The 20096-nt window shown below is 34.8% G+C and overlaps 1 protein-coding gene across 1 annotated transcript; it reads right to left on the bottom strand.

The window, feature by feature from the left end:
• Positions 1-12441: 12441 nt before the first annotated feature.
• LOC145584689 (uncharacterized) lies at positions 12442-18847 on the bottom strand. Its single transcript, XM_081641497.1, has 8 exons — positions 18716-18847; positions 16353-16635; positions 16158-16264; positions 15531-15605; positions 14805-15435; positions 14589-14726; positions 12982-13186; positions 12442-12891 (listed from the first exon to the last, which is right to left on the bottom strand). The coding sequence occupies exons 5-8, from the start codon at positions 14958-14960 to the stop codon at positions 12767-12769; spliced, it is 624 nt and encodes a 207-aa protein (XP_081497623.1). The 5' UTR covers positions 14961-15435; positions 15531-15605; positions 16158-16264; positions 16353-16635; positions 18716-18847; the 3' UTR covers positions 12442-12766.
• Between the last annotated feature and the right edge of the window lie 1249 nt (positions 18848-20096).

Raw genomic sequence — 20096 nt, 5'->3', positions numbered from 1 at the left:
TAGCAAAAGTGACGTGGCAAAAATTTAAAGTGACGTGGCGAAATAACAAAAAAGAAAGAACAAATGGCAAAATGACACTCCTTGTCTTGGAGTTTTAATAATAATATAGATAAGATTGGGAAAGTTTTGTGGTTTAATCAGGAGTACGAGGGAGCAGCTTTGGAAATCAAAATAGAGATGAAATAAAGATTGGAATATCTTGAGGTATTCTTTGTTATAAACCCAGTCTTGTTTGTTATATACGGAGTAGGAGTGTTTGTTTAGGGCTATTAGGAGAGTAGTGATAGACCACTATCAAGTATGGGCTCGTTGGACCCATATCAGGGACAAAAATGTAATTTCACGTAATATTTATCCATGTTGTAAAAATGTAGTCTCTCTTCTCTTAAGAACAGTATACAGATTAAGAATAACAGTATACAAACCAAGAATAACAGTACACAAACCAAGAATAACAGTACACAAACCAATAGTAACAGTATAGAAATTAATAATAACTGAGCACCAACAAACAAGTATCGTCGTCAATTTCGACCGAACTCAACGATTTCCAGCATAGAACTCACCGATTTTAATGGCTAGAGCCATTTTTGTGTCTCTCGTTTTTGGGTTATGTTTTTTTGGGTGGTTTCTGGTGATTTTTAACGGAGATAGTTGCGTGTTTTTGGATTTTCGACCAAGGTAGTAGCTAGTGGGGTGGGGTTTCTTGCTGTTGGAGGTGAAGGTGTGGTGGGCGGAGGTTTGGCCGGCAATGGGAGCTATCCATGGAGGTGGGGAAAGGGTTTAAGGGAGGAAGAAGATGAAGAGGAAAAGGAAAAAAAAAAGGGAAAAGAAAAAAAAATAAAAAATATATTGTGGTATTGGGTAGTATTACCTACACCTGGTAGTGGGTAATACTTACTCCTATTAGGAAGGATAAAAGAGAAGGAATAAGGATAAAAAGATCAGAAAAGCATAAAATATAATACTCCCTCTGTTTTTAAATACTTGCTCCATTTCTTCATGCGCGGAGTTTTAGGAGAAATTGGAGAAAGTAATAAAATATGGAGGTAGTAGGGTAGGTAGAAGAATAAAAAATTGTAAAAAGCAAAAGGTAGTGGAGAGAATGGGAGGAGAGAGAATATGAAATTAATTAAATATGAGTTATGGTGGGTCTACTAGGTGAGAGAAATTAATTAAATATTATAAAAGCTTTTGAAATAAGGAAATTGAGCAAATATTTAAAAACGGCCAAAAAAGAAAAGTGGAGCAAGTATTTAAAAACTGAGGAAGTATTTTTTAAGGGAGGTGAGATGAAAGAAGGGATGGGGGATATAATCCCCTCTTTAATTCTTTATCCACAAAATCGCAAATCCTAGTGGTATAAAAGCATCAACAACGGTTAGTTGAAGCTTACATGGTCAACTCAACTTTCAAAGCAATACCTTCTAAAACTACAAGGTCCCTCCTGATATAGCCACAACTGTCACAACATCATCTAGGTACCTAGCTTGCACTCACTCAATTCCCTTTTTCACGAGAATTCATGCAAAATAAGATTGGTCATTGGAGATTGCTTGTGTTAACTGGGGGGACGCTTAGCCCAGCAAAGTGCTGGACCAGCACACCAATTTTATCAATATTAAATGCTAAGCGTGGGCCCCTATCTTGTATTGGTGTGTATTTTGTACGTTTGAATTTGTGTGCCCCAAACTTATACATCGTTAGCGCGCTTTCCAAGACCGTTACAACAATTGGTCCGTTATTATGCAAATGAGGTTGATTTTAGTCATCCAGAGACATAGATGTGGAATTTAGGGTTCTTCATTCTCCATCTTGTTGAGCTGAGGTACCCCATCTTCATTCCCGAGCTTGGCCAAGCGTCACCCCTTCATTCCCCATCTTCTTTCTCGCTCAATCCCGATCTTCTTCAGCCCCCTATGTTGTTGTCTCCTAATTTCTTGTTTGAATAACAAAGGGTTTTTGGGAATAAAGATGAAGCTCTAAGGATAATTGTGGTAAAAGGGCGTCAATTGTGAGCAGATTTAAGAAAATTGGTGGAGCAATGACGACTGATTGAGAGTAATTGAGGCTAGAAGAAAATTGGCAAAAATTAGGTATGTTCACTAACTCTATTGTTGGGATTACATTTGATTCTTCAATTGGTGCATATTTGGAATTGGGGTTTAGTAATGACATTTACAATTGCTATTTTGGATCTGTAATATTTATTTGTTTAGCTAGCTAAGTGTCACCAGTGACAATATTATTCATAACAATTGACAATATTGGTAAGCTAAAATTATAGCTAATTGGCATTAATTGTACAATATAATACATACAAATGCAATTAAAGTTGTAAATTCTTATTGTAGGAGGACTTTAAAAACATACATGGGTTGTTATGATGCATGAGATACATTAATTGTTACAGATAAAATGTGATAGATAAGTTATTACAAATTAAATGTGATAGATTAATTGTTAAAGATTTAATGTTTAACATACATGTTGTTTACTTTATGGAAAAAAATTATTTAAGGTTAAGGTAGTGATGTTAAGTTCAGAGGTTGCAGAAGATATTTGTGTATCATTGTCTCATAGTGAGGAAGGTGGTGTAATGGATTTGATAAACTTTGAGGAAGGGGAAGGGGCTGGTGATATTGGTGAATTATGTCCATATAAAGTTGGAGTGGGGATGGATAGTGATGGAGGTGATGAAGGTTATATGGTGAATATGAACATAATTAAAATAGACCCTCCTGAAGTGGGTATGATATTTGATACATGGGAAGAAATTGATATGTACTATAATGCTTTTGGCAAGCAGGAAGGGTTTGGTGTGGTTCTTGGCCAAATTGCATACAAGACTCTGAAAGATGGTCGCAAGGTTAAACGAGCTGTTACATGGAAATGTGAGTGTGCAGGTTTTCCAGACACTCGAAGGAGGATTGGTGGAAAAAGATTACCTAAGGAGTTGGAAGGGGAGCTGGTTGCAACAAAGAAGTCGAAAAAATGTGGTTGCGAAGCCGGAATGTATGCTAGTTTAAAGGACCATGGTAAGTGGGAGATAGTAAGAGTGGAGTTGAAGCATAAACCCCATCAAGTATCACCTTCAAAATCAATGCTAGTGACAAAATATAGGTTGGAGGAGTTGGAAAAGATGCGGTATGTGAAACATAAACTGCATTTTGGAGATGATGTGGGGCTCCCCGCTGCTACTATGCACAAGTGGTTGGCTAGTGAGAGGAATGGGGTTGAGAATATGCCCTTTACTAAGAAGGATGTGAATAATTTGATGTTAAGGGAGAAGAAGCTAAAATTGAAGGATAGGGACATCAATGCTATGATGAATTATTTCCTAATGATGCAAAAGAACAATAAGAACTTCTACCACATACATCAGTTGGATGTCAATGGGGTATTGCAAGATGTGTTTTGGGTTGATGTGTGTAGCAGAGCTGCAAATGAGGATTTCGGTGATTTAGTGTGTTTTGATATGACTTTTTTGATGAATAAGTACGACTTGCCCATTGCAAATATTGTTGGAGTAAACCACCATGGGCAAACAATATTACTTGGATGCGCTCTCATATCCCACGAGGACACTGAAACTTTTATGTATGTATTATTTTGTTATGCTTTAATTTTGGTTATTCAGTATACTTGTAATATTTAGCTCAACTAAGTTTTAGCCTGACTAAAATTGAGTCGAGTTTGTATTAAGTTTAGATTATGTTGATCTTGATTAGCCTGTTTCTTGGTCTCTTTATCTCTGAACTAATTGAACCATTCTTTAAATTAAGAAATGAGGTAACCATGTCAATATTTTTATCCTATCTAACCATTTAGCTGCTTGTTTAGGATAAGTAATAATTACACTGAAGCCAAATGACACTAAGTTTGTTATTAAATTATTCGAAATAGAGAGAATGACACTAAATTTGTTGGTTTGATAATGAAATTTGGAAAATTCTTTATATGATTCTGTAATTCTTTATATGATTCTATATATATTTTTTTCATATGTTATATATGTATATATGACAAGATTTTGCATTTTATTTATTTATAGTATATATGTCAACAGGTGGTTGTTCAACATTTGACTAGATGCTATTGGTGGTAAACCTCAAGTTGCTATCTTGACAGATCAAGATCCTGCTATGCGCAAAGCTTTGAAAGCAGTGATGCCACAAACAAGGCATAGGTGGTGTTTGTGGCACATCACAGAGAAATTTGGAAGCAAACTAGGCAAGTGTCTAGGGTGTCATGAGTTCAAGGATGAGTTGAAAAATGTTATCTATGATAGTTTATTTTTAGAGGAGTTTGAATTGAGGTGGAAGGAGTTTATTGTGAAGTATAAACTTGAGAGAAACCTTTGGCTAGCTGGTTTGTATTCAGAGAGAGAAATGTGGATTCCAGCTGCGATGAAACATTTATTTTGGGCTGGAATGAGGACGACCCAAAGGTCCGAAAGCATTCACAATTTTTTTGATGATTTTTTTTATAAAAGCACAGGACTCTGTGATTTTGCGGAGAAGTATGTTGCTGCAATGAACAACGTATACAATTGGAAAGGTTGGCAGATGCTAATTCGATTGTTTAACTTCGTGGATTAGTCACTGATTTTAGGATTGAGGAGATCTTCAGGAATTTATACACAGATGCAAAGTTTATGGAAGTCCAAAGGGAGTATAAACGGATGATGTACTGCAATGGCAGCAACATGAGAGAGATATCAGAAGGTTACTTTTAACACTTGATTGTTGACAGAGTTTATGTTTGGAGTGAGTTTGATAAGAAAGAAAAGCCGATTGGCAAGTTTCGTACTTACCGTGTTCTATTTTTTAGTGAAAACAAAAGTGTTGAATGTGAATGCAAGTTATTTGAATGTAGTGGGATTTTATGTAGACATTGCATCAAGGTGTTAGAGATGCAACAAATTTTTGATGTGCCTAGTATGTATATATTGGATAGGTAGCGTAAAGATATTTTTCGAAAGCATACTAGGGTGAAAGTTGCGTTTCATGATCCAACAAAAACTGCTGACTTAGTTCGCTATGACAAGATGATGGTTGTCTTTGAACCTATTTCAAATCTAGCAAGTGACAATGATGAAACAATGATTGGTAATTGAGGGTCTCAAAGAACTAGAGATGAAAGTGAAGGAGAAAACTACTCCTGCCCTTCCTATGAGTAGTGTTGGGGAAACGGGGTTTAAATCCACTTCTCCTAGTGTGAATAGGAGGGTTTTAACATTTGAAACTCCATCATCAGTTGGTAAGAGTGGGGTTTAAGGTGTTTTTATTCCCGGCGGGGAACAGGTTCAGCAACTTGGACGTCAAGATATTGTTGTTGTTCCCGGCGGGGAACAGGTTCATCAACTTGGACATCAAGATGTTGTTGGGTCAATTAAGGATCCTCCTAGCAAGAGGGGTGCAGGTACAATTCGTTGTACTAGATTTATGACAACATTTGAGGAGGTGACAAAACAGAAGAAGTTGTGTAAGAAAAAATATGAACAAAAAAAAGGTTCGTCAAGAAAGAGCGAAACAAAAGGCAATTGACAAACAAAAGAGCGAAAATAGTTGTATACAGGTATCCAGAGTACTTAATAATTCTATAATTCAAAACCTATAGCTATTAAATATGTCAATTACAATTACTTAACTGTACACTTTATTTGACCAGGTTAGTGAAGACACTATTGGCAATGAATCCTACTTAAGGAGGGGTGAAATGTATTTGGTAAGCTACCTTTTTATATGTTGTCCAAATTGTTACAGATACATTTGTCTAAGGCTTTCCTTAAGTGTTGTAGGCTTCTTTGCAACAACCTGTAGCTGAGGACCAGTTAGTTGTTCATGATGAGTTTGTCGAAAGAAATTATTCAAATAACGAAGACATCATGTCTGTAGAAGACAAGTTCATACAGAGAAATGGTGTGCAGTGGGGCTGAACTTGGAAAACCACAATTAGTAATGTGTATTTGCTGAACATGGGAACTCTAAGTTTATCTTTGGTTGTAGTCATTGTAATGTTAATGATGGTTGTAATCAGTTAGAATTTGTACCTATGATTGTTAAATACTGTTTTAATTCATTGTTGTTTAGTAAGGACATTGCCCAGGCCATTTTTTGAAGGTCACAATTGCAATATTTCTTAAAAATATGACAATATTACAGGTTGAAGGACACTAAGGAAATATTTGCAATCATACATAAACAATGACAATGTCAAAGTGAAGGAGAGAATATGGACTAACAATTACTACATGCTCAAGTCCAATTTTGGCCAACATTTATATGTTTCCGCCCAAAGTAATAATTTAAAATTACAAATGTGAGTATTTTGGGAATTAGTGTAAAAACCTTAACCACATTTTTACATTATAGCTTACATAATGACAATTACTACAAAGACACTTACAGTATAAGCCAGTAGAAGTTACAAGGTTCGGGATATAGGGATAAAGGGTAGACATAGTTATCTAATTTATTTTATATTGTTAAATTTACATATATGTTGTCATATTGACATATACACTGTCATATTGCAATGAGTTTGGGGTTTAGGGTTAACAGAGGATTTGTCTGATGATGACATGACATTTATGATAACATGACATTTATCATGTATTGTCATGTTTACATATACACTGTCATAAAGCAATATGTTATTGTCGACATAGTTATCTAATTTATTTATGTTGTCATATTAAAATATACATTGTAATTTTGACATATACACTGTCATAATGCAATGGGGTTTGAGATATAGGATTTAGGGTTTAGGGTTAACAGAGGATTTGGGGTTTAGGGTATTGTGTTTTGGGGTATTTGAACGGGGTAGAACTGTATTGTCATTGAATTTGTTGTTAATGTCGTACCTTTATTTCTTATTGCTGATATTGACATCATGAACATAAAGTATTGTTGGCATTTATTTATCATATTTTCATTAATGAAAGAATAGTTTTTAACTATAATCAGGATAAGTTGAGTCTCATTTAAGGTTGTTAAATGAATTTCACATCATATTAGGATAGGTAATTGAGTTCAATTCCAATAAGGATTGTAATTAAGATTTAACTTTCAATTACACATTGTTTGACTACAATGAGGAATGTTAATAGTGTTTAAATTGAATTTCAAAGAATTCAATTTGAGTTTCAATTACATTGTTAATAGTGTTTAACTATAATTAGGATTGTTAAGGATTGTTAATCGACATTTGAATTACAAAGGATTTAATTTGGATTAAGGGGCCTTCAAAGGATTCAATTAGGATTAAGGGTCTCTTCTCTTCAGCTTAAGTTCAGTTTAGTTCTGGTCCAATCAGCTTTTAGTTTAGTTCTTCATTCCTAATTTCCTTATGTCAAATCCAATTACCAATCCTAATTGATTAACAAACCATTTAACAATCCTATTAGAATATTAATTAAAAGTAAAGTCCATATAACAATTCAATTATAAGTTGTTAGCAAATTCTAGTATATATATTTGTAACAGTTATTTCATAATTGAATAAAGGTTGTCAATTGTATGTAAATTACTGTCATTGTTTGGTTACTTTACTGTCATAATATATATTTTGTTTTATGAAGTCTACTGTTAATGTCAAACCTTTTAAATATTTGATTATGCATTTTCTTAGGAATTAGTTGTCTTATAATCTTGCCATGTCTCTTAATTTGCTGAATTGTCCCACTACCTAGTATTTGAAGCTTTATCAACTGAATCTATGTAGCTGATCAAGAATAAAGGTGATTGGTTCATTATTTCGTCCAATAATTGTGATTGGTCTATTTTGGAAGGTTTGGATTGATGACATGGACAATTGGTTCCTTTATCATATTTATTGGATGTTTGTGATTGGGGGAGCACTGGGGTATTGCGGGACGGTTGGATTGATGACATGGACTATTGGATCTTTAATTGGATTTGACTTTCTTTTCGGATTGTTAATTGGGATTTGACTTTCTTTTCGGATTGTTAATTGGGATTAGACTTTCAATTAGGATTGTTAATAGGCTTTGAATTTCAATTTGGATTGTTAATAGGATTAGACTTTGAATTCGGATTGTTAATCGGGATTTAACTTTGAATTCGGATTGTTAATCGGGATTAGATTTTGAATCCGAATTGTTAATCGGGATTTGACTTTGAATTCGGATTGTTAATAGGGATTTTAATTTGAATTCAGATTGTTAATAGGATTACACTTTGAATTCGGACTGTTAATTAGATTTGACTTTCAATTCGGATTGTTAATAGGATTAGATTTAATTAGGGTTGTCATTAATTCAACTTCGATATACAACTTTGATATAGGGGCCGTATAAGGATTACGGGCCTCTTCAAAGGATTCATGGTGGATTAAGGGTCTCTTCTTTTCAGCTTACATTACTTTAGTTCAGCTCCAATCAGCAATCAGCTTAAGTTCAATTCTCAATTCCTAATTTTCTTCTCTTATAAACGATTCAAATGTAGTTGATCTAAACCATATAATTTGAAATGGTCAAATCCAATTACCAAACCTAATTGATTAACAAACCATTCAACAATTTCTTTTACAAGTTATAACAATTCTAGTAGATATTCTAATTGTAGAGGTTATGTTTATAATTGAATAAATTGTTGTCAATTAGCATGTACATTACTGTCATTGTAAGATTATTTTACTGTCATTGTAGAAATTTTGTTGTCTGAAGTCTACTATTAATGTCAAACCATTCAAATATTTGATTATGCATAATCTCACCTATTAGTGGTATTATAAATATCCAATGACAATAAACGATTTGTTGAGTTGTCCCACCACTTAGGAGTTGTCCCATCGAAAGGTAATTGGCTCCTGTATGTCAGGAGTGTATGTGATTGGTCTATCTTGTGAGGTCTGGATTGATGACGTGGACGATTGTTATTTAATTAGTACTTGATATAATTGGTCTATTTTGAGATATTTGGATTAATGACATGGACGATTGGTTCCTTTTGGATTTGTTTTGGTTGCTTCTGATTGGGGTTTTCTATGACGTTTATATTGATGACATGGACTATCCTTGGCATTTAATTATCATATCATAATTATTGGCATACGAATTTTTACTAGGATTTGACATTCAATTTGAATTTCAATAAATTTGATTGTCCTTGGTTGTTGACTTTTAGGGGTGATTGTATTCTGCCTTTTCTATCTTTGGTTGTTATATCTCTATCATTAATTAGTTACTAATTGTCTTTTACTTAACAATATTGTCATTTGTTAGTCAATGTTGATTCCTAATTTCATGCAACTAGTAACTTCTTTATTAACTAACAATTTTGTTATTAATAAGCCTGTCATACAATTTCCTACCTGCACTTGTAACATATTTCAGATCTTTTATGGATATCCAACACTACATCCAAAATTATATCCAAAATAGGAGTCATCCAAAATATTAGTCATACATGGAAATCTAAAATTATATCCAAAATATTAGTCATACATGGATATCCAAAATTATATCCAAAATAGGAGTCATAAAATAAATACAATTCTATCTACTACATATGTCTAAAATGTAAGTGTTCATAGATAAGTACACTGAAGTTTTTCCATCTTTCCTAAATTATACGCATAAGTCCTTAATCAAGTCTTGTACATATGGTCTGGCTTTGTTGAATTCTGACATGACGTCTTCACATAACAGCCATGCTCTCTTAAGTGCCATATCAGTAACCTGTTTTCATTGAATCAGAATTTTATTTGGATTCCAAAAATTCACAAGTAATATGTGAACATGTCAACTAAGGAAGCAATATAATTTTACCTCTCCCATCTCGGTCACAAAATTCTGCGCATTCCTCTTAATCGCCATCAACATATGTATTCCACATCTATGGCTGCTACGACATAAACTAACAACTGAGTACACAATTAAGTAGAACCATAATTGAGTTTACAATTAAGCCATGCCGAACTTACATATCTTGTTGACAAGGCATCGGTAGAACTCGTCGGGGCTAATTTGTAAAGGCGTACTCTCTCCAATTGTCAAACAATCGGGTGAATGCCAAATCCATACGTCAGATTCATCAAATTTTATTCATAACGAGTCCTACACATAAATCATTCACACCGGGTTATAAGCTTGGTCAGCTCATGTCTGTTGACATCTAATGTTGTTGTTGTATCCAATGAATCCATGACCACCATCTCTTCCCTATTTAGAGAAAATGCAACACAATACTAGTGGGAAGTTCGAAGGACTAGAACAAAAACCTATTTTCAACCAAATATCAAACCAAAAATTAATAATTAAGTTTTTAATGAACCAAATCCAACTAACATGTATTGTACATAACATGTTTGAATAGGCATTCTAATTTTACCACATGTATTCTGTTCAAAGGAGTGCCTTTAATATGCCCAGTGTATGTCCAAGTTATCCTCTTCATCTGAATCTCTATACCTCTTGTGTGTTGGATCAGTATCTACATACCATAGTAGTCTCAGTTAAATACATACAGATACTCATAGTGAAGCAATGTAACAAAAAGTTGTGAGTTTAAAAAAGGTTGTTCCGTTACCGCAAACGTAGGGTCAAGCTAGCATGAATCTCCGACTTTGATTAGCAAATTGTTTCTCCCAGACCTTTTCATATAGTCTTGCACATACCCTAACATACTGCAAAAAGTATTATGTGTGTATTAAATTAATATTAAATTCAATTACGTTTGATACGTATAAAGATGAAATTTTATCGAACCTAACCTGATCAACAACCATGCCATTATAATGGACTATTTTTCCACAGAAACCCAGCTTAACATAGTCTCCTCCGCATTTGATGAATATGTGTTCAGACCTGTAACAAAACAAGTACCCAAGTTATACCAAAGTCCAAGTTATACAAAACTTTATAAATATAATAATATATGTTATCGTGTAACTTGTATTAACACTCACTCATCTTGTGTGAACCTTGGTGAAGCTACCGTGTTGTTCATCACAAAGTGATAAAGAGGTTCAAAATACCTCCTTATACACTTCGGCCTCCAAGTTCTTACGTAAGAGGCTTCCAACAAAGCTGGAGCCAGCTGCCTTCGCTTTCTGCTTCTCTCTGTCTTCCTTCTGAGTATTTGTTGTTGAGCTTTGGTTAACTTCTCATGTGGCGTTAAAAGTTCCTCTTTAGAAGAGTAGCCAATGTAGTCCCCTCCTTTTACCAAATGTTGAACCTCATCCACATGTACTTCAGTGGAGGCCACCCCTACTTCATTGATGGAGGTCGTGTCAGCTTCTTTGGAGCATGGCATCTGCAAGTCAACAAAATAAGTAGTTTAACCTTCGATTAAACGAATACAAGATTAATTGTTTGGTTAAGTAAAGATCAAGGAGTTTATATGTACTTGATGGTCGGAGGAACATCCACCTTGGGGCTGCTGGCTGGTTTGAAAAAGCTCCAACACAATATGTTGACCATCCAAGGCAGACTTCTTAAAACCATCGAAGTTAGTCTCCGTTCCCTGAACCTCCTGTGCAGACTTCTTCGAGCCATCGAACACCCCAGTATCTCCTTTGAGAAATCTTTCAATGTCTTCAATGTTGAATGAACCTTGGTGGTCCAACGGCCCTCCCTCGGGTGTACTTAGCACGTACTTCGGTGGACCACTAGGGCTAAACCCCACTTCCAGATCAGTAGTAGGTGTGTACTGTATTGCGGCCAGTATCCCTACAGCTACATCTACTTCTGGATCACCATTAATTTCCACATCTTCAACTACTACCTGTCATTACAACACATATTGTTAGAATAATCACACATATTGTCACACTAGGTCAGAATATTCACACATATTGTCACACCAAGTCAGAATAATGACATACTGTCACAGAAGTCAGAATAATCACACATATTGTCAGAATAATTACACAGATTGTAAGAATAATCACACATATTGTCACACCAAGTCAGAATAATGACATACTGTCACATAATTCAGATTTATTGTCAGACAGTCACATCAAGTGCAATGTCATAGACAGAGTAATTACCCATATTGTCACCCAAGTCACATATATTCTCAGACTAGTCACATCAAGTGCAATAATCAGACATATTATTAGAATAGTCAGCTATGTTGTCGGACTGTATGATCCATTTTATAACATATTATAAGCAAAATAATCATATTAAATCATTCTATCAACTACGACACAATTATTGTAACATATAACGAAAAAATGAATTGGACCTTGGGGTCAAACTTTTGCATACAAGGTATCAAAGTGTTGCATATAATGTTATTGTCAAAACCCAAATCTATTAAAAAAAAAATTATGTGTGTCGAAGTTTTTACAACAATCTAGGAGGAAAATTTGAGTAATAATGTATTTTAAAGCTTAGTTTAGGAGAGAGAACCTGCTGAGGGTCACCATGCACATTCACCTGTGTAGGGTTCCCTTGTTCAGGTATACACTCTTCATGAGCTTGGCTCTCCTTTAGAGATCTCCCCGTTGGAGTTGTCTCCTTTGGAATTGTATGCACTTCAGGAATATTAGGCTCCTGCTCTTGGTCTGTGTGATACTCGTCGCGTGCATCATGAAATTAATCAGTATCACTATCAGTGTGACCATGAGGCTCATTGAGGTCATTGAGCTTTAGGAGGTGGTGGTCACGATGCTCTGGGTGCACCTCTGGCTGACCCTTTACCTGAACTTCAGGTTGGACCTCCACCTCTAGTTGTGGTTGGACCTCCACGTCTATTTGGACCTCTAACATTGGTTGAACCTCTGGCTAACCTTCAGGTTCGTTGGATGCTACATGACGGTTCAAGTCATCACGTAGGTCCGGCTGATTAACATCATCATGATCGTCAAAATCGACATCATGATGATGATGATCTAGCTGAACGGCATGATCTACAATAAAAGGTACAATATTAAGATTTTAACAGACGAAATAAACAATTCACGTGATATTCAATATTGCTACGAAAATGAAATAATTACCTTTTTTCTTCTTTGGCTTTCCTCTCCCATGTGTCCTTCTTTGTTTAACAGTTACATACAGCTTATCTAGCTCGTCATCGGTGTCCTCAGAGTCAGACTCCTCATAATTCCTTCTCCTTTTCAAATGCCTTCGAGTCGGGAGAGTGTCCATATCTCGTTTTGGGTGGTTACGTGTACCGCATGCCACCTCCTCCTCGCCAAAGCACTAAATAACATGAATTATTATTAGTATAAAATAGAAGACACAAAATATTCATATGCCTAACGAAATAAAGAAATTTGAAAGAAAAAGGACAAGTACAAACAATATTGGATGAACTTTTGCAATAACAAGTGAAATTTATGCTTTTGATAATGGTGACAAAATTTTCCACCACCATTAGAAAAATATTTAGATTGAACCTTCCATATTTAGCTTGATTGAAGCAAAGCAATTCTTAAGTAGCATTCTCCACCACTATTAGTTATGTAGTTTTCCCTCTTTCTGCAAGCATTTTGTTTTAAATCCAATGCGAAACTAACATGACAAAACAGGTGATCTGTCATATATAATGTACTAATTTGCTTTTATGCATCCATTTAGGTACCTTTACTTTTACTTTAGCTTTGTTATATATGTTAAGTTAATTCTGTCTACAATACAAGTTTTCATGTGCTATAAGATAGGCTATATAAGAAAGGCTACTTGAAATGTGGAGTTTGATGTCTGTTTCAAATTCCATTGGAGGTAGTTTGTTTTAACCTAAGGATATCTTTTGTAGGGATGCTTTTGTTGATTATTGGGTCAACGGTGGTAATATGCTGACCATGGACATAGCTACTCAAATTATACTATCATGAAGCAACCTGACTGCAAATATTTGTCCTAGGTGAGTTTGATGATTCTTTTTCATTTTTTCTTTCTCTTTTTCTTCCCCCTAATATGTTGAACGAGCTCTATTTCTCTTTAAGTTGTTTTTGTATTAATGAAAGTGGAGATACATAGCATTCAGGACATAGATTTTATTAGTTGAGGTTTCAGGTTTCAAAGTTTCTAACTTGTGGTTTAAGCCTGTAAGGATCTAGCTTAAGTTTTCATTTGAAGTTCACATTTTCTTGTCTTTTGAATGTTTGCATTTTGAGTATTTTCCCTTGTGGATTAAGTGGCAGGCTTTGCTTATAAATCTTATTTATCTCAATTTACCCATGGTCATAACCCTGATATTTTTATTTCCACATGTATGTAATATCATTAATCATTAAGTAGAGCAAGTAGGAAGAATGATAGAGCAGGTCCAGCAATTATGAAGAACCAAATCAATTAATCATTAATCAGAATCTCCTGTATTTGTTGCACAAGTTGGTCAACTTTTCTTGTAGGGATTTAAAGATTTTCCTCTTGAGTTGCTGCCTAGATTAAAAAATGCTGGTTTTTTCATTGTATATTTTAAAAAATAATTCTGAGTGCATCTTTTATTGTATATTTGCTCTTGTAAATTTGATTTAAAGATGATTTTCTTAAATATATCAGAAATGAGAACTTTTGGGTAATTCGTTTTGTAGTTGCCTCTTGCTCACTCTATGACAAGATGTAGCACATAGAATATTAGTAGCTGAGCAACACTTACCCTGAGTTTCCCAAAATCACGACTCGGTAATTGATCCTCCTTTTCTGCTTTCATCATCTTATCCGTGGTCCACACTTTAATGCGGGGGAAAACATCCCATTGTACCGGTATCCTCTGAAGTCTATCCAAATACAAGATCTGCATTTGTACAACATGCATCAAAATCTTTTGAAATCAAGATGATAAATTAATTTGAAAAAAAAATCTTATACTTACCGCCAAAAAATATGTACAGCCTCCGAGACAAGGAGCCCACCCTTCCGCATAAAACCTCTTACTGAAACTACGTAGAGCGTGGAGCAACTCACCCAACACTAGAGAACACCAGTCATACTTCTTTGGTTGCTCAGCTGCCACGGCAACTGGGTGCATCTGCCTCTTGCTCACTCAATGACAAGATGTAGCACATAGAATATTCAGCACTAACAGCATAAAAACCTGCTTAAACTCTTCCTCCTCAACCAACGGGGCCTCAACTGCGTTTATCAGAGTGGTCCTATAAATTCCAGAAGTGTCGTGCCCCATAGCTGTGCTGTACATGTCGTATAAATAGGCTTCTAAAGCCTCATCAACAACTTTGTTTGAAGGGAGTTTTTTCCCCTTTGGAAGGCCACCGCACTTAGACTGCGTTCAGCTGAATTTGTTTTCCATCGACGGCCACCAAAGTTTTATTCTTCACATCTACTCTGGTAGCAATCCAATATGTTAAGTGTCGTGGGAGACATTTCTCGGCAACGTACAGCAGTTTTTCGAACCCCATCTCAGATACAATGCGCCTCTTCATAGAGTCAAAGGAAGCAACAACCCTCCCTAAAGTCTCCATGGCACAGTTGACATTCGACATTGTCTTCAAAATGGAAAAAAAAAGAAAAAAGATAAGTTATACTTCTACAACTAGAACTGAAAAATATAACAAAATGGTTAAAAGTAACTTCAATTCACCTTCTTATGCTCGTAATAGGTTGCTATTACTTTGCCCGCCTCCTTTACTTGTCCTCCCACACTTTTCGAATTATCCTATTAGAATAAACAAAAGTGTCGAAAGAAAGATTCAGGGTATGTCAGATATAAATCATGTGTTACTATATATAGCATGTAATTTGCAGCTAGATGGATGAAAAAGGTAAAGGCCATGCCTTAAAATATCAGCTAGATGAATAAGAAATAAAAATCAGATTCACGGAGATACAGAAACCACGATCATGATTTTCATTGAAGAAAAGCAGCCAGAAGAACTGTATATAGCATGTACTTTTCAGCATTAAAACAAAATAAAGCACTTCAATCATTCACAAATTGCAAGTCACGCTTCCACCACCATACATAGTGGGCTTAAATAGATTATGGTTTGCTAATGCTTGCATAAAAGGTTAAACATTGTGCACCAAAATCAAAAAAAGGACACACTAAGTAACATATTATAGATATATAGTTCTAACTTCTAGCACGTGAAACAAACAACAAATCAAGCCACATGGATACACAACATATATTCTACTGTGGATACAAGAATTATGCCTAGTACAAATAACTCATATAAAATACCCTACAAATAAAACATCCACTCACCACATATACAGCAGGATCAAGTGCCTTTGTACCACGATTGGATTTCTCTCTAGCTATCCAACGGTTTTTTTAATTAAGTGATCACCGATTGAATTATAGCTTGGTTCCTACAAATATGAACCATGTAATGTTGCATTATAAAGAGAAATAAGGACTAAAAGCAAATTACAATATTAAAGTACAAATAATCCATACACTTTCATCATCTTTGTCGGTCATTTTTTCCTTCAACTTTTTCTTCGCTAATTGTTTTTCCATCTCCTTTTTTTTCCCTTCTCCTTCTATTTTTCAGTCTTCTCGTGAAGGGCAAAAACTTCACTAATCATGCTTTCTGAATCTGCACTCCAGCTTTCTAATTCTGAACCTGACTTAGGACGAAAGTCAGGATCAGATTTTGACATTGAATCTCCACCTTCCCTGTCTTGCAGCGCCTCCGGTGGCTTATGCTTTTTTGATTTTGACAGTTGATTTCTTCTCCCTGCACATACATAAAAACCACATAATAATTAATGAAAACAGAGCTGCATTTTTATTGACAAGGTCTGCAAAATTTTAAAAAGTTCTACCTACTTTTGAAAATTTTGTTAAGGAATGTTTAACCATTTCACAAGAATAATCAAGACAATTAATTACCAAGAACTGGATGAGACGGTAATAGATATGATCTTTAATAGAATATTTATATCGAGCATATGATGTCATAGCAAAGACTCCAATAGCAATAAACACATAGATCCATGACAGCAGATAAACAAGAATTGAATCATGCTAGAATGTATGAGCCACATAATCAGCAGATAAAGATCTGACATGCCAGAATGTATGAGCCACATAATCAGCATTTAGCACACTTAGACTTACATAATTGAATCATAAGAGAAAACCAAAATATTATTGCTTTTATGCTTGCTTTTAGCCTAAATCAGACTGCATTCAGGTAGGTTCACAATCAACAACTCATCCCTGAACCAATACAAATATCCATGATAAAAAAAAAAGAAATTATCAATAATCAGCAGATAGCATATTCCGTAACAAATAAGGAACAATTTGATCCTGAACAGAAAAAGTATCATATCAAGACCTTATATGATCAAGTGTAGCAATTCAAACAATGAAAGAACAGAAAATAAATTTATCAAAGTCGTATGATTAACTTGTGTTAGTCTCAATATTGAATTACTCACAGGAAACATTTGTTTAGGTCCATGACCACAAATGTTCTATAAACCCAACTCTTAGTATAAGATTTTCTTCTAATAATGCATTTATGCAATTGGGTATTCTATGTTGGGAGGACTTAAGAGCAAGGTGACTAGGGCAGTTTATCCATAAAACAGTATAAGTGTATCATAACAAGTCTCTAATAGCAGTTTCTTAGAGCTAAGCACGAATACTCTAGCTCATTGGAGCTCAACTCACCTATTTCCATACAAAAGCTCAAAAAGATCAATCTACAATTCGATAATGTATAGAAATCCTCCTTTCCTTCCGGCTAAAGACACGAGTTGAAAGTTATTATGTCATTTTCTCTGTCCATCACATCAACAGTACAATTCTCTTTGAAAGTAATTATATCATTCTCCCTCTGTACTAAAGTCAACCATGATGCTATTCAGATGGACACGATAAGTGGCTAACAAGAACCACTCCCTCCCCATGAGATCAGCTAGAATAAGGCGAGAACCAAAAGGTATTACTGAATAACTCACCAAACCTTTTCAATCATAAGTTTTTTATATCCTGTGGTGGACTATGTAAAATCACTAAATAAGTTTGCAAAACTGTGCTATTAAACAACTATAGAGTGAAGTAGTTACTTTGCTGCTAGTCCACCCTAAACAAAAAGAGAGAATTCAGAGTGAAGTACTTACTTTGCTGCTAGTCCACCCTAAACCCATATACCTTTAATTGATGGACTGAAAAGTGCCTATATCACGCAACAATTAAAAATGATATTTTATAATGGTAATTAGTTGAGAGGGATAAAGACATTACGGTCACTAATCACCCTCTTATCTCTCAAAAACAGAGTAGCCCCTAAACTTCACCCCACAAATCATTATCCTACACCACACCTCCCTCTTCTTCTTTCTCACTCACCAATCACCCCCTGTACCCTCAAAAACAGACTAGCCCGCAAATAAACCCCCCATTTTCGCACCACCCATCACCTTCCCAAATTCCAGCCCCCAAAATTCGAGTACTTTATACCTAAATTTCAAGTATATTATTTGAATAATTCAACTAATTCAAAGTATAATTCAAACTAAAATTTAACTAATTCAAACTAAAATTCAACTAAATCAAACTAAAATTCAATTTTATTAACTTGCATGCGATCTAATCGACACCGACTGAAAACCCTAAACCCCTAAATCCCTAAATCAGCAAAACTTTAACAAAATTTGAAATTTAACAACCCTAATCTAGAAATTCGCAAGTCAAACACAAAGAAGATATAATCTACAGTTAAACCCTAGAAATGCACATCAAAATTCGCACAAATTTTCTCAAACAAAAGTGCTCAATTTCTGAATTCAAATAGAAGAACTAACCTTGCCGCCGCTCCATTATAGAAATGTTGAGAACTTTGGCCGGAAACACGAATCAAAAAAGATCTTAGCTGCTTAGCTTAGAGAAGGAAGAAGAACAGTGCCGCAAAAATGAAAACGAAAAAGGAAGCTTATGAAAATGAATAACGGGAAACGGAGTAAAACCATTTTATTTATGTATAGGTATACGTATATTATATTTGCATGTTGTATTTTCTACCTTCATTAAACGTGAAATTCCATATATATCCCTGTGCTGGTCCAGCACTTTGCTGGGCTGAGCCAAGCTCGTGTTACCTACATACTTCCTCCGTTTTTATTTAGTTGCAACACATCCCTTTGACACGCATGTTAAGGAAGATATTAGACTAGGTAAACGAATAAATTAAATTACAAAATTTTAAAACTTATAAGAAGAAAGGGATAAGTTGCTATGGTTTAAATTTCATAGCTTAATTCATTCGTTTACCTAGTTTAATCACCTCATTGATAAGCGTGATAAAAGGTGTTTTGCAAGTATAAAAAAAAACAGAGGAAGTACTTTTTATCAAGCTTGTACAAACTACATTGCTTGAGAAATGTACAAGTTAATTTTTACCACAACGGTGAACCTAGTTACTCATATTTTTCTGAATTTGCAAGCAAGTCCTTACTAGCAACCGCAATGGATGCTCTAAGGAGGATGATAAGGATTGTAAACAAAAAACATATGTTGTTGATGAAAAGTAAAGAACGAAGGGATAAAGAAAGAAAGAGTGGGGTTGGTAATTTTCCTTCTTATCTCATACATTCCTCAGCCTAGTGGCGGAGCCAAAAATAGTTTATTTAGGGGGTTAAATGTAATATATGTACTAGTATATCTAAATATTTAAACTAAAAAACACATAATGACAAACATCGAGTGAATTTAATGCTTAGAATAGTGTTGTAGTTTTTTGTGTAATTTGAAAGCTGAAGATTTTATATTCACTTAAGACCAATTCAACTATAATACAACTAACATCATATGTTACAGCATCTAATAGATAATTAAAACCAAGGGGGAGGCCAAGGCCCAACCCAACCCCCCTTGGTTCCGCCCCTAATATAATTGATTACACTTTACTCGATGCACTTCAGAATAGAAATTAATCCTACGTATAATTCTTGAATTAACCTTACAAAATATCTATTCACAACAAAATAAGTACAACCTTAATTCGAACAACCTCAACTAGCAACTTTTTCGTGGCACACTTGTGATACTTAAATAATCATCGGCCTCTGACCTTTAAGCATACTTGCAAAACCATTTAACCAAGTTTACCTCTTTTCAAACATGTTCACAAAACAAATCAAGAAACATGAGTACAAACAGTCAAACCATAAATAATACTTTTAGGTA

Source organism: Chenopodium album, chromosome 16, assembly GCF_948465745.1.
Source record: "Chenopodium album chromosome 16, dcCheAlbu1.1, whole genome shotgun sequence".
Lineage (NCBI taxonomy): Eukaryota > Viridiplantae > Streptophyta > Magnoliopsida > Caryophyllales > Amaranthaceae > Chenopodium > Chenopodium album.
The sequence above is the reverse complement of the archived record's forward strand: the minus strand, read 5'-3'. Positions and strand labels throughout refer to the sequence as shown.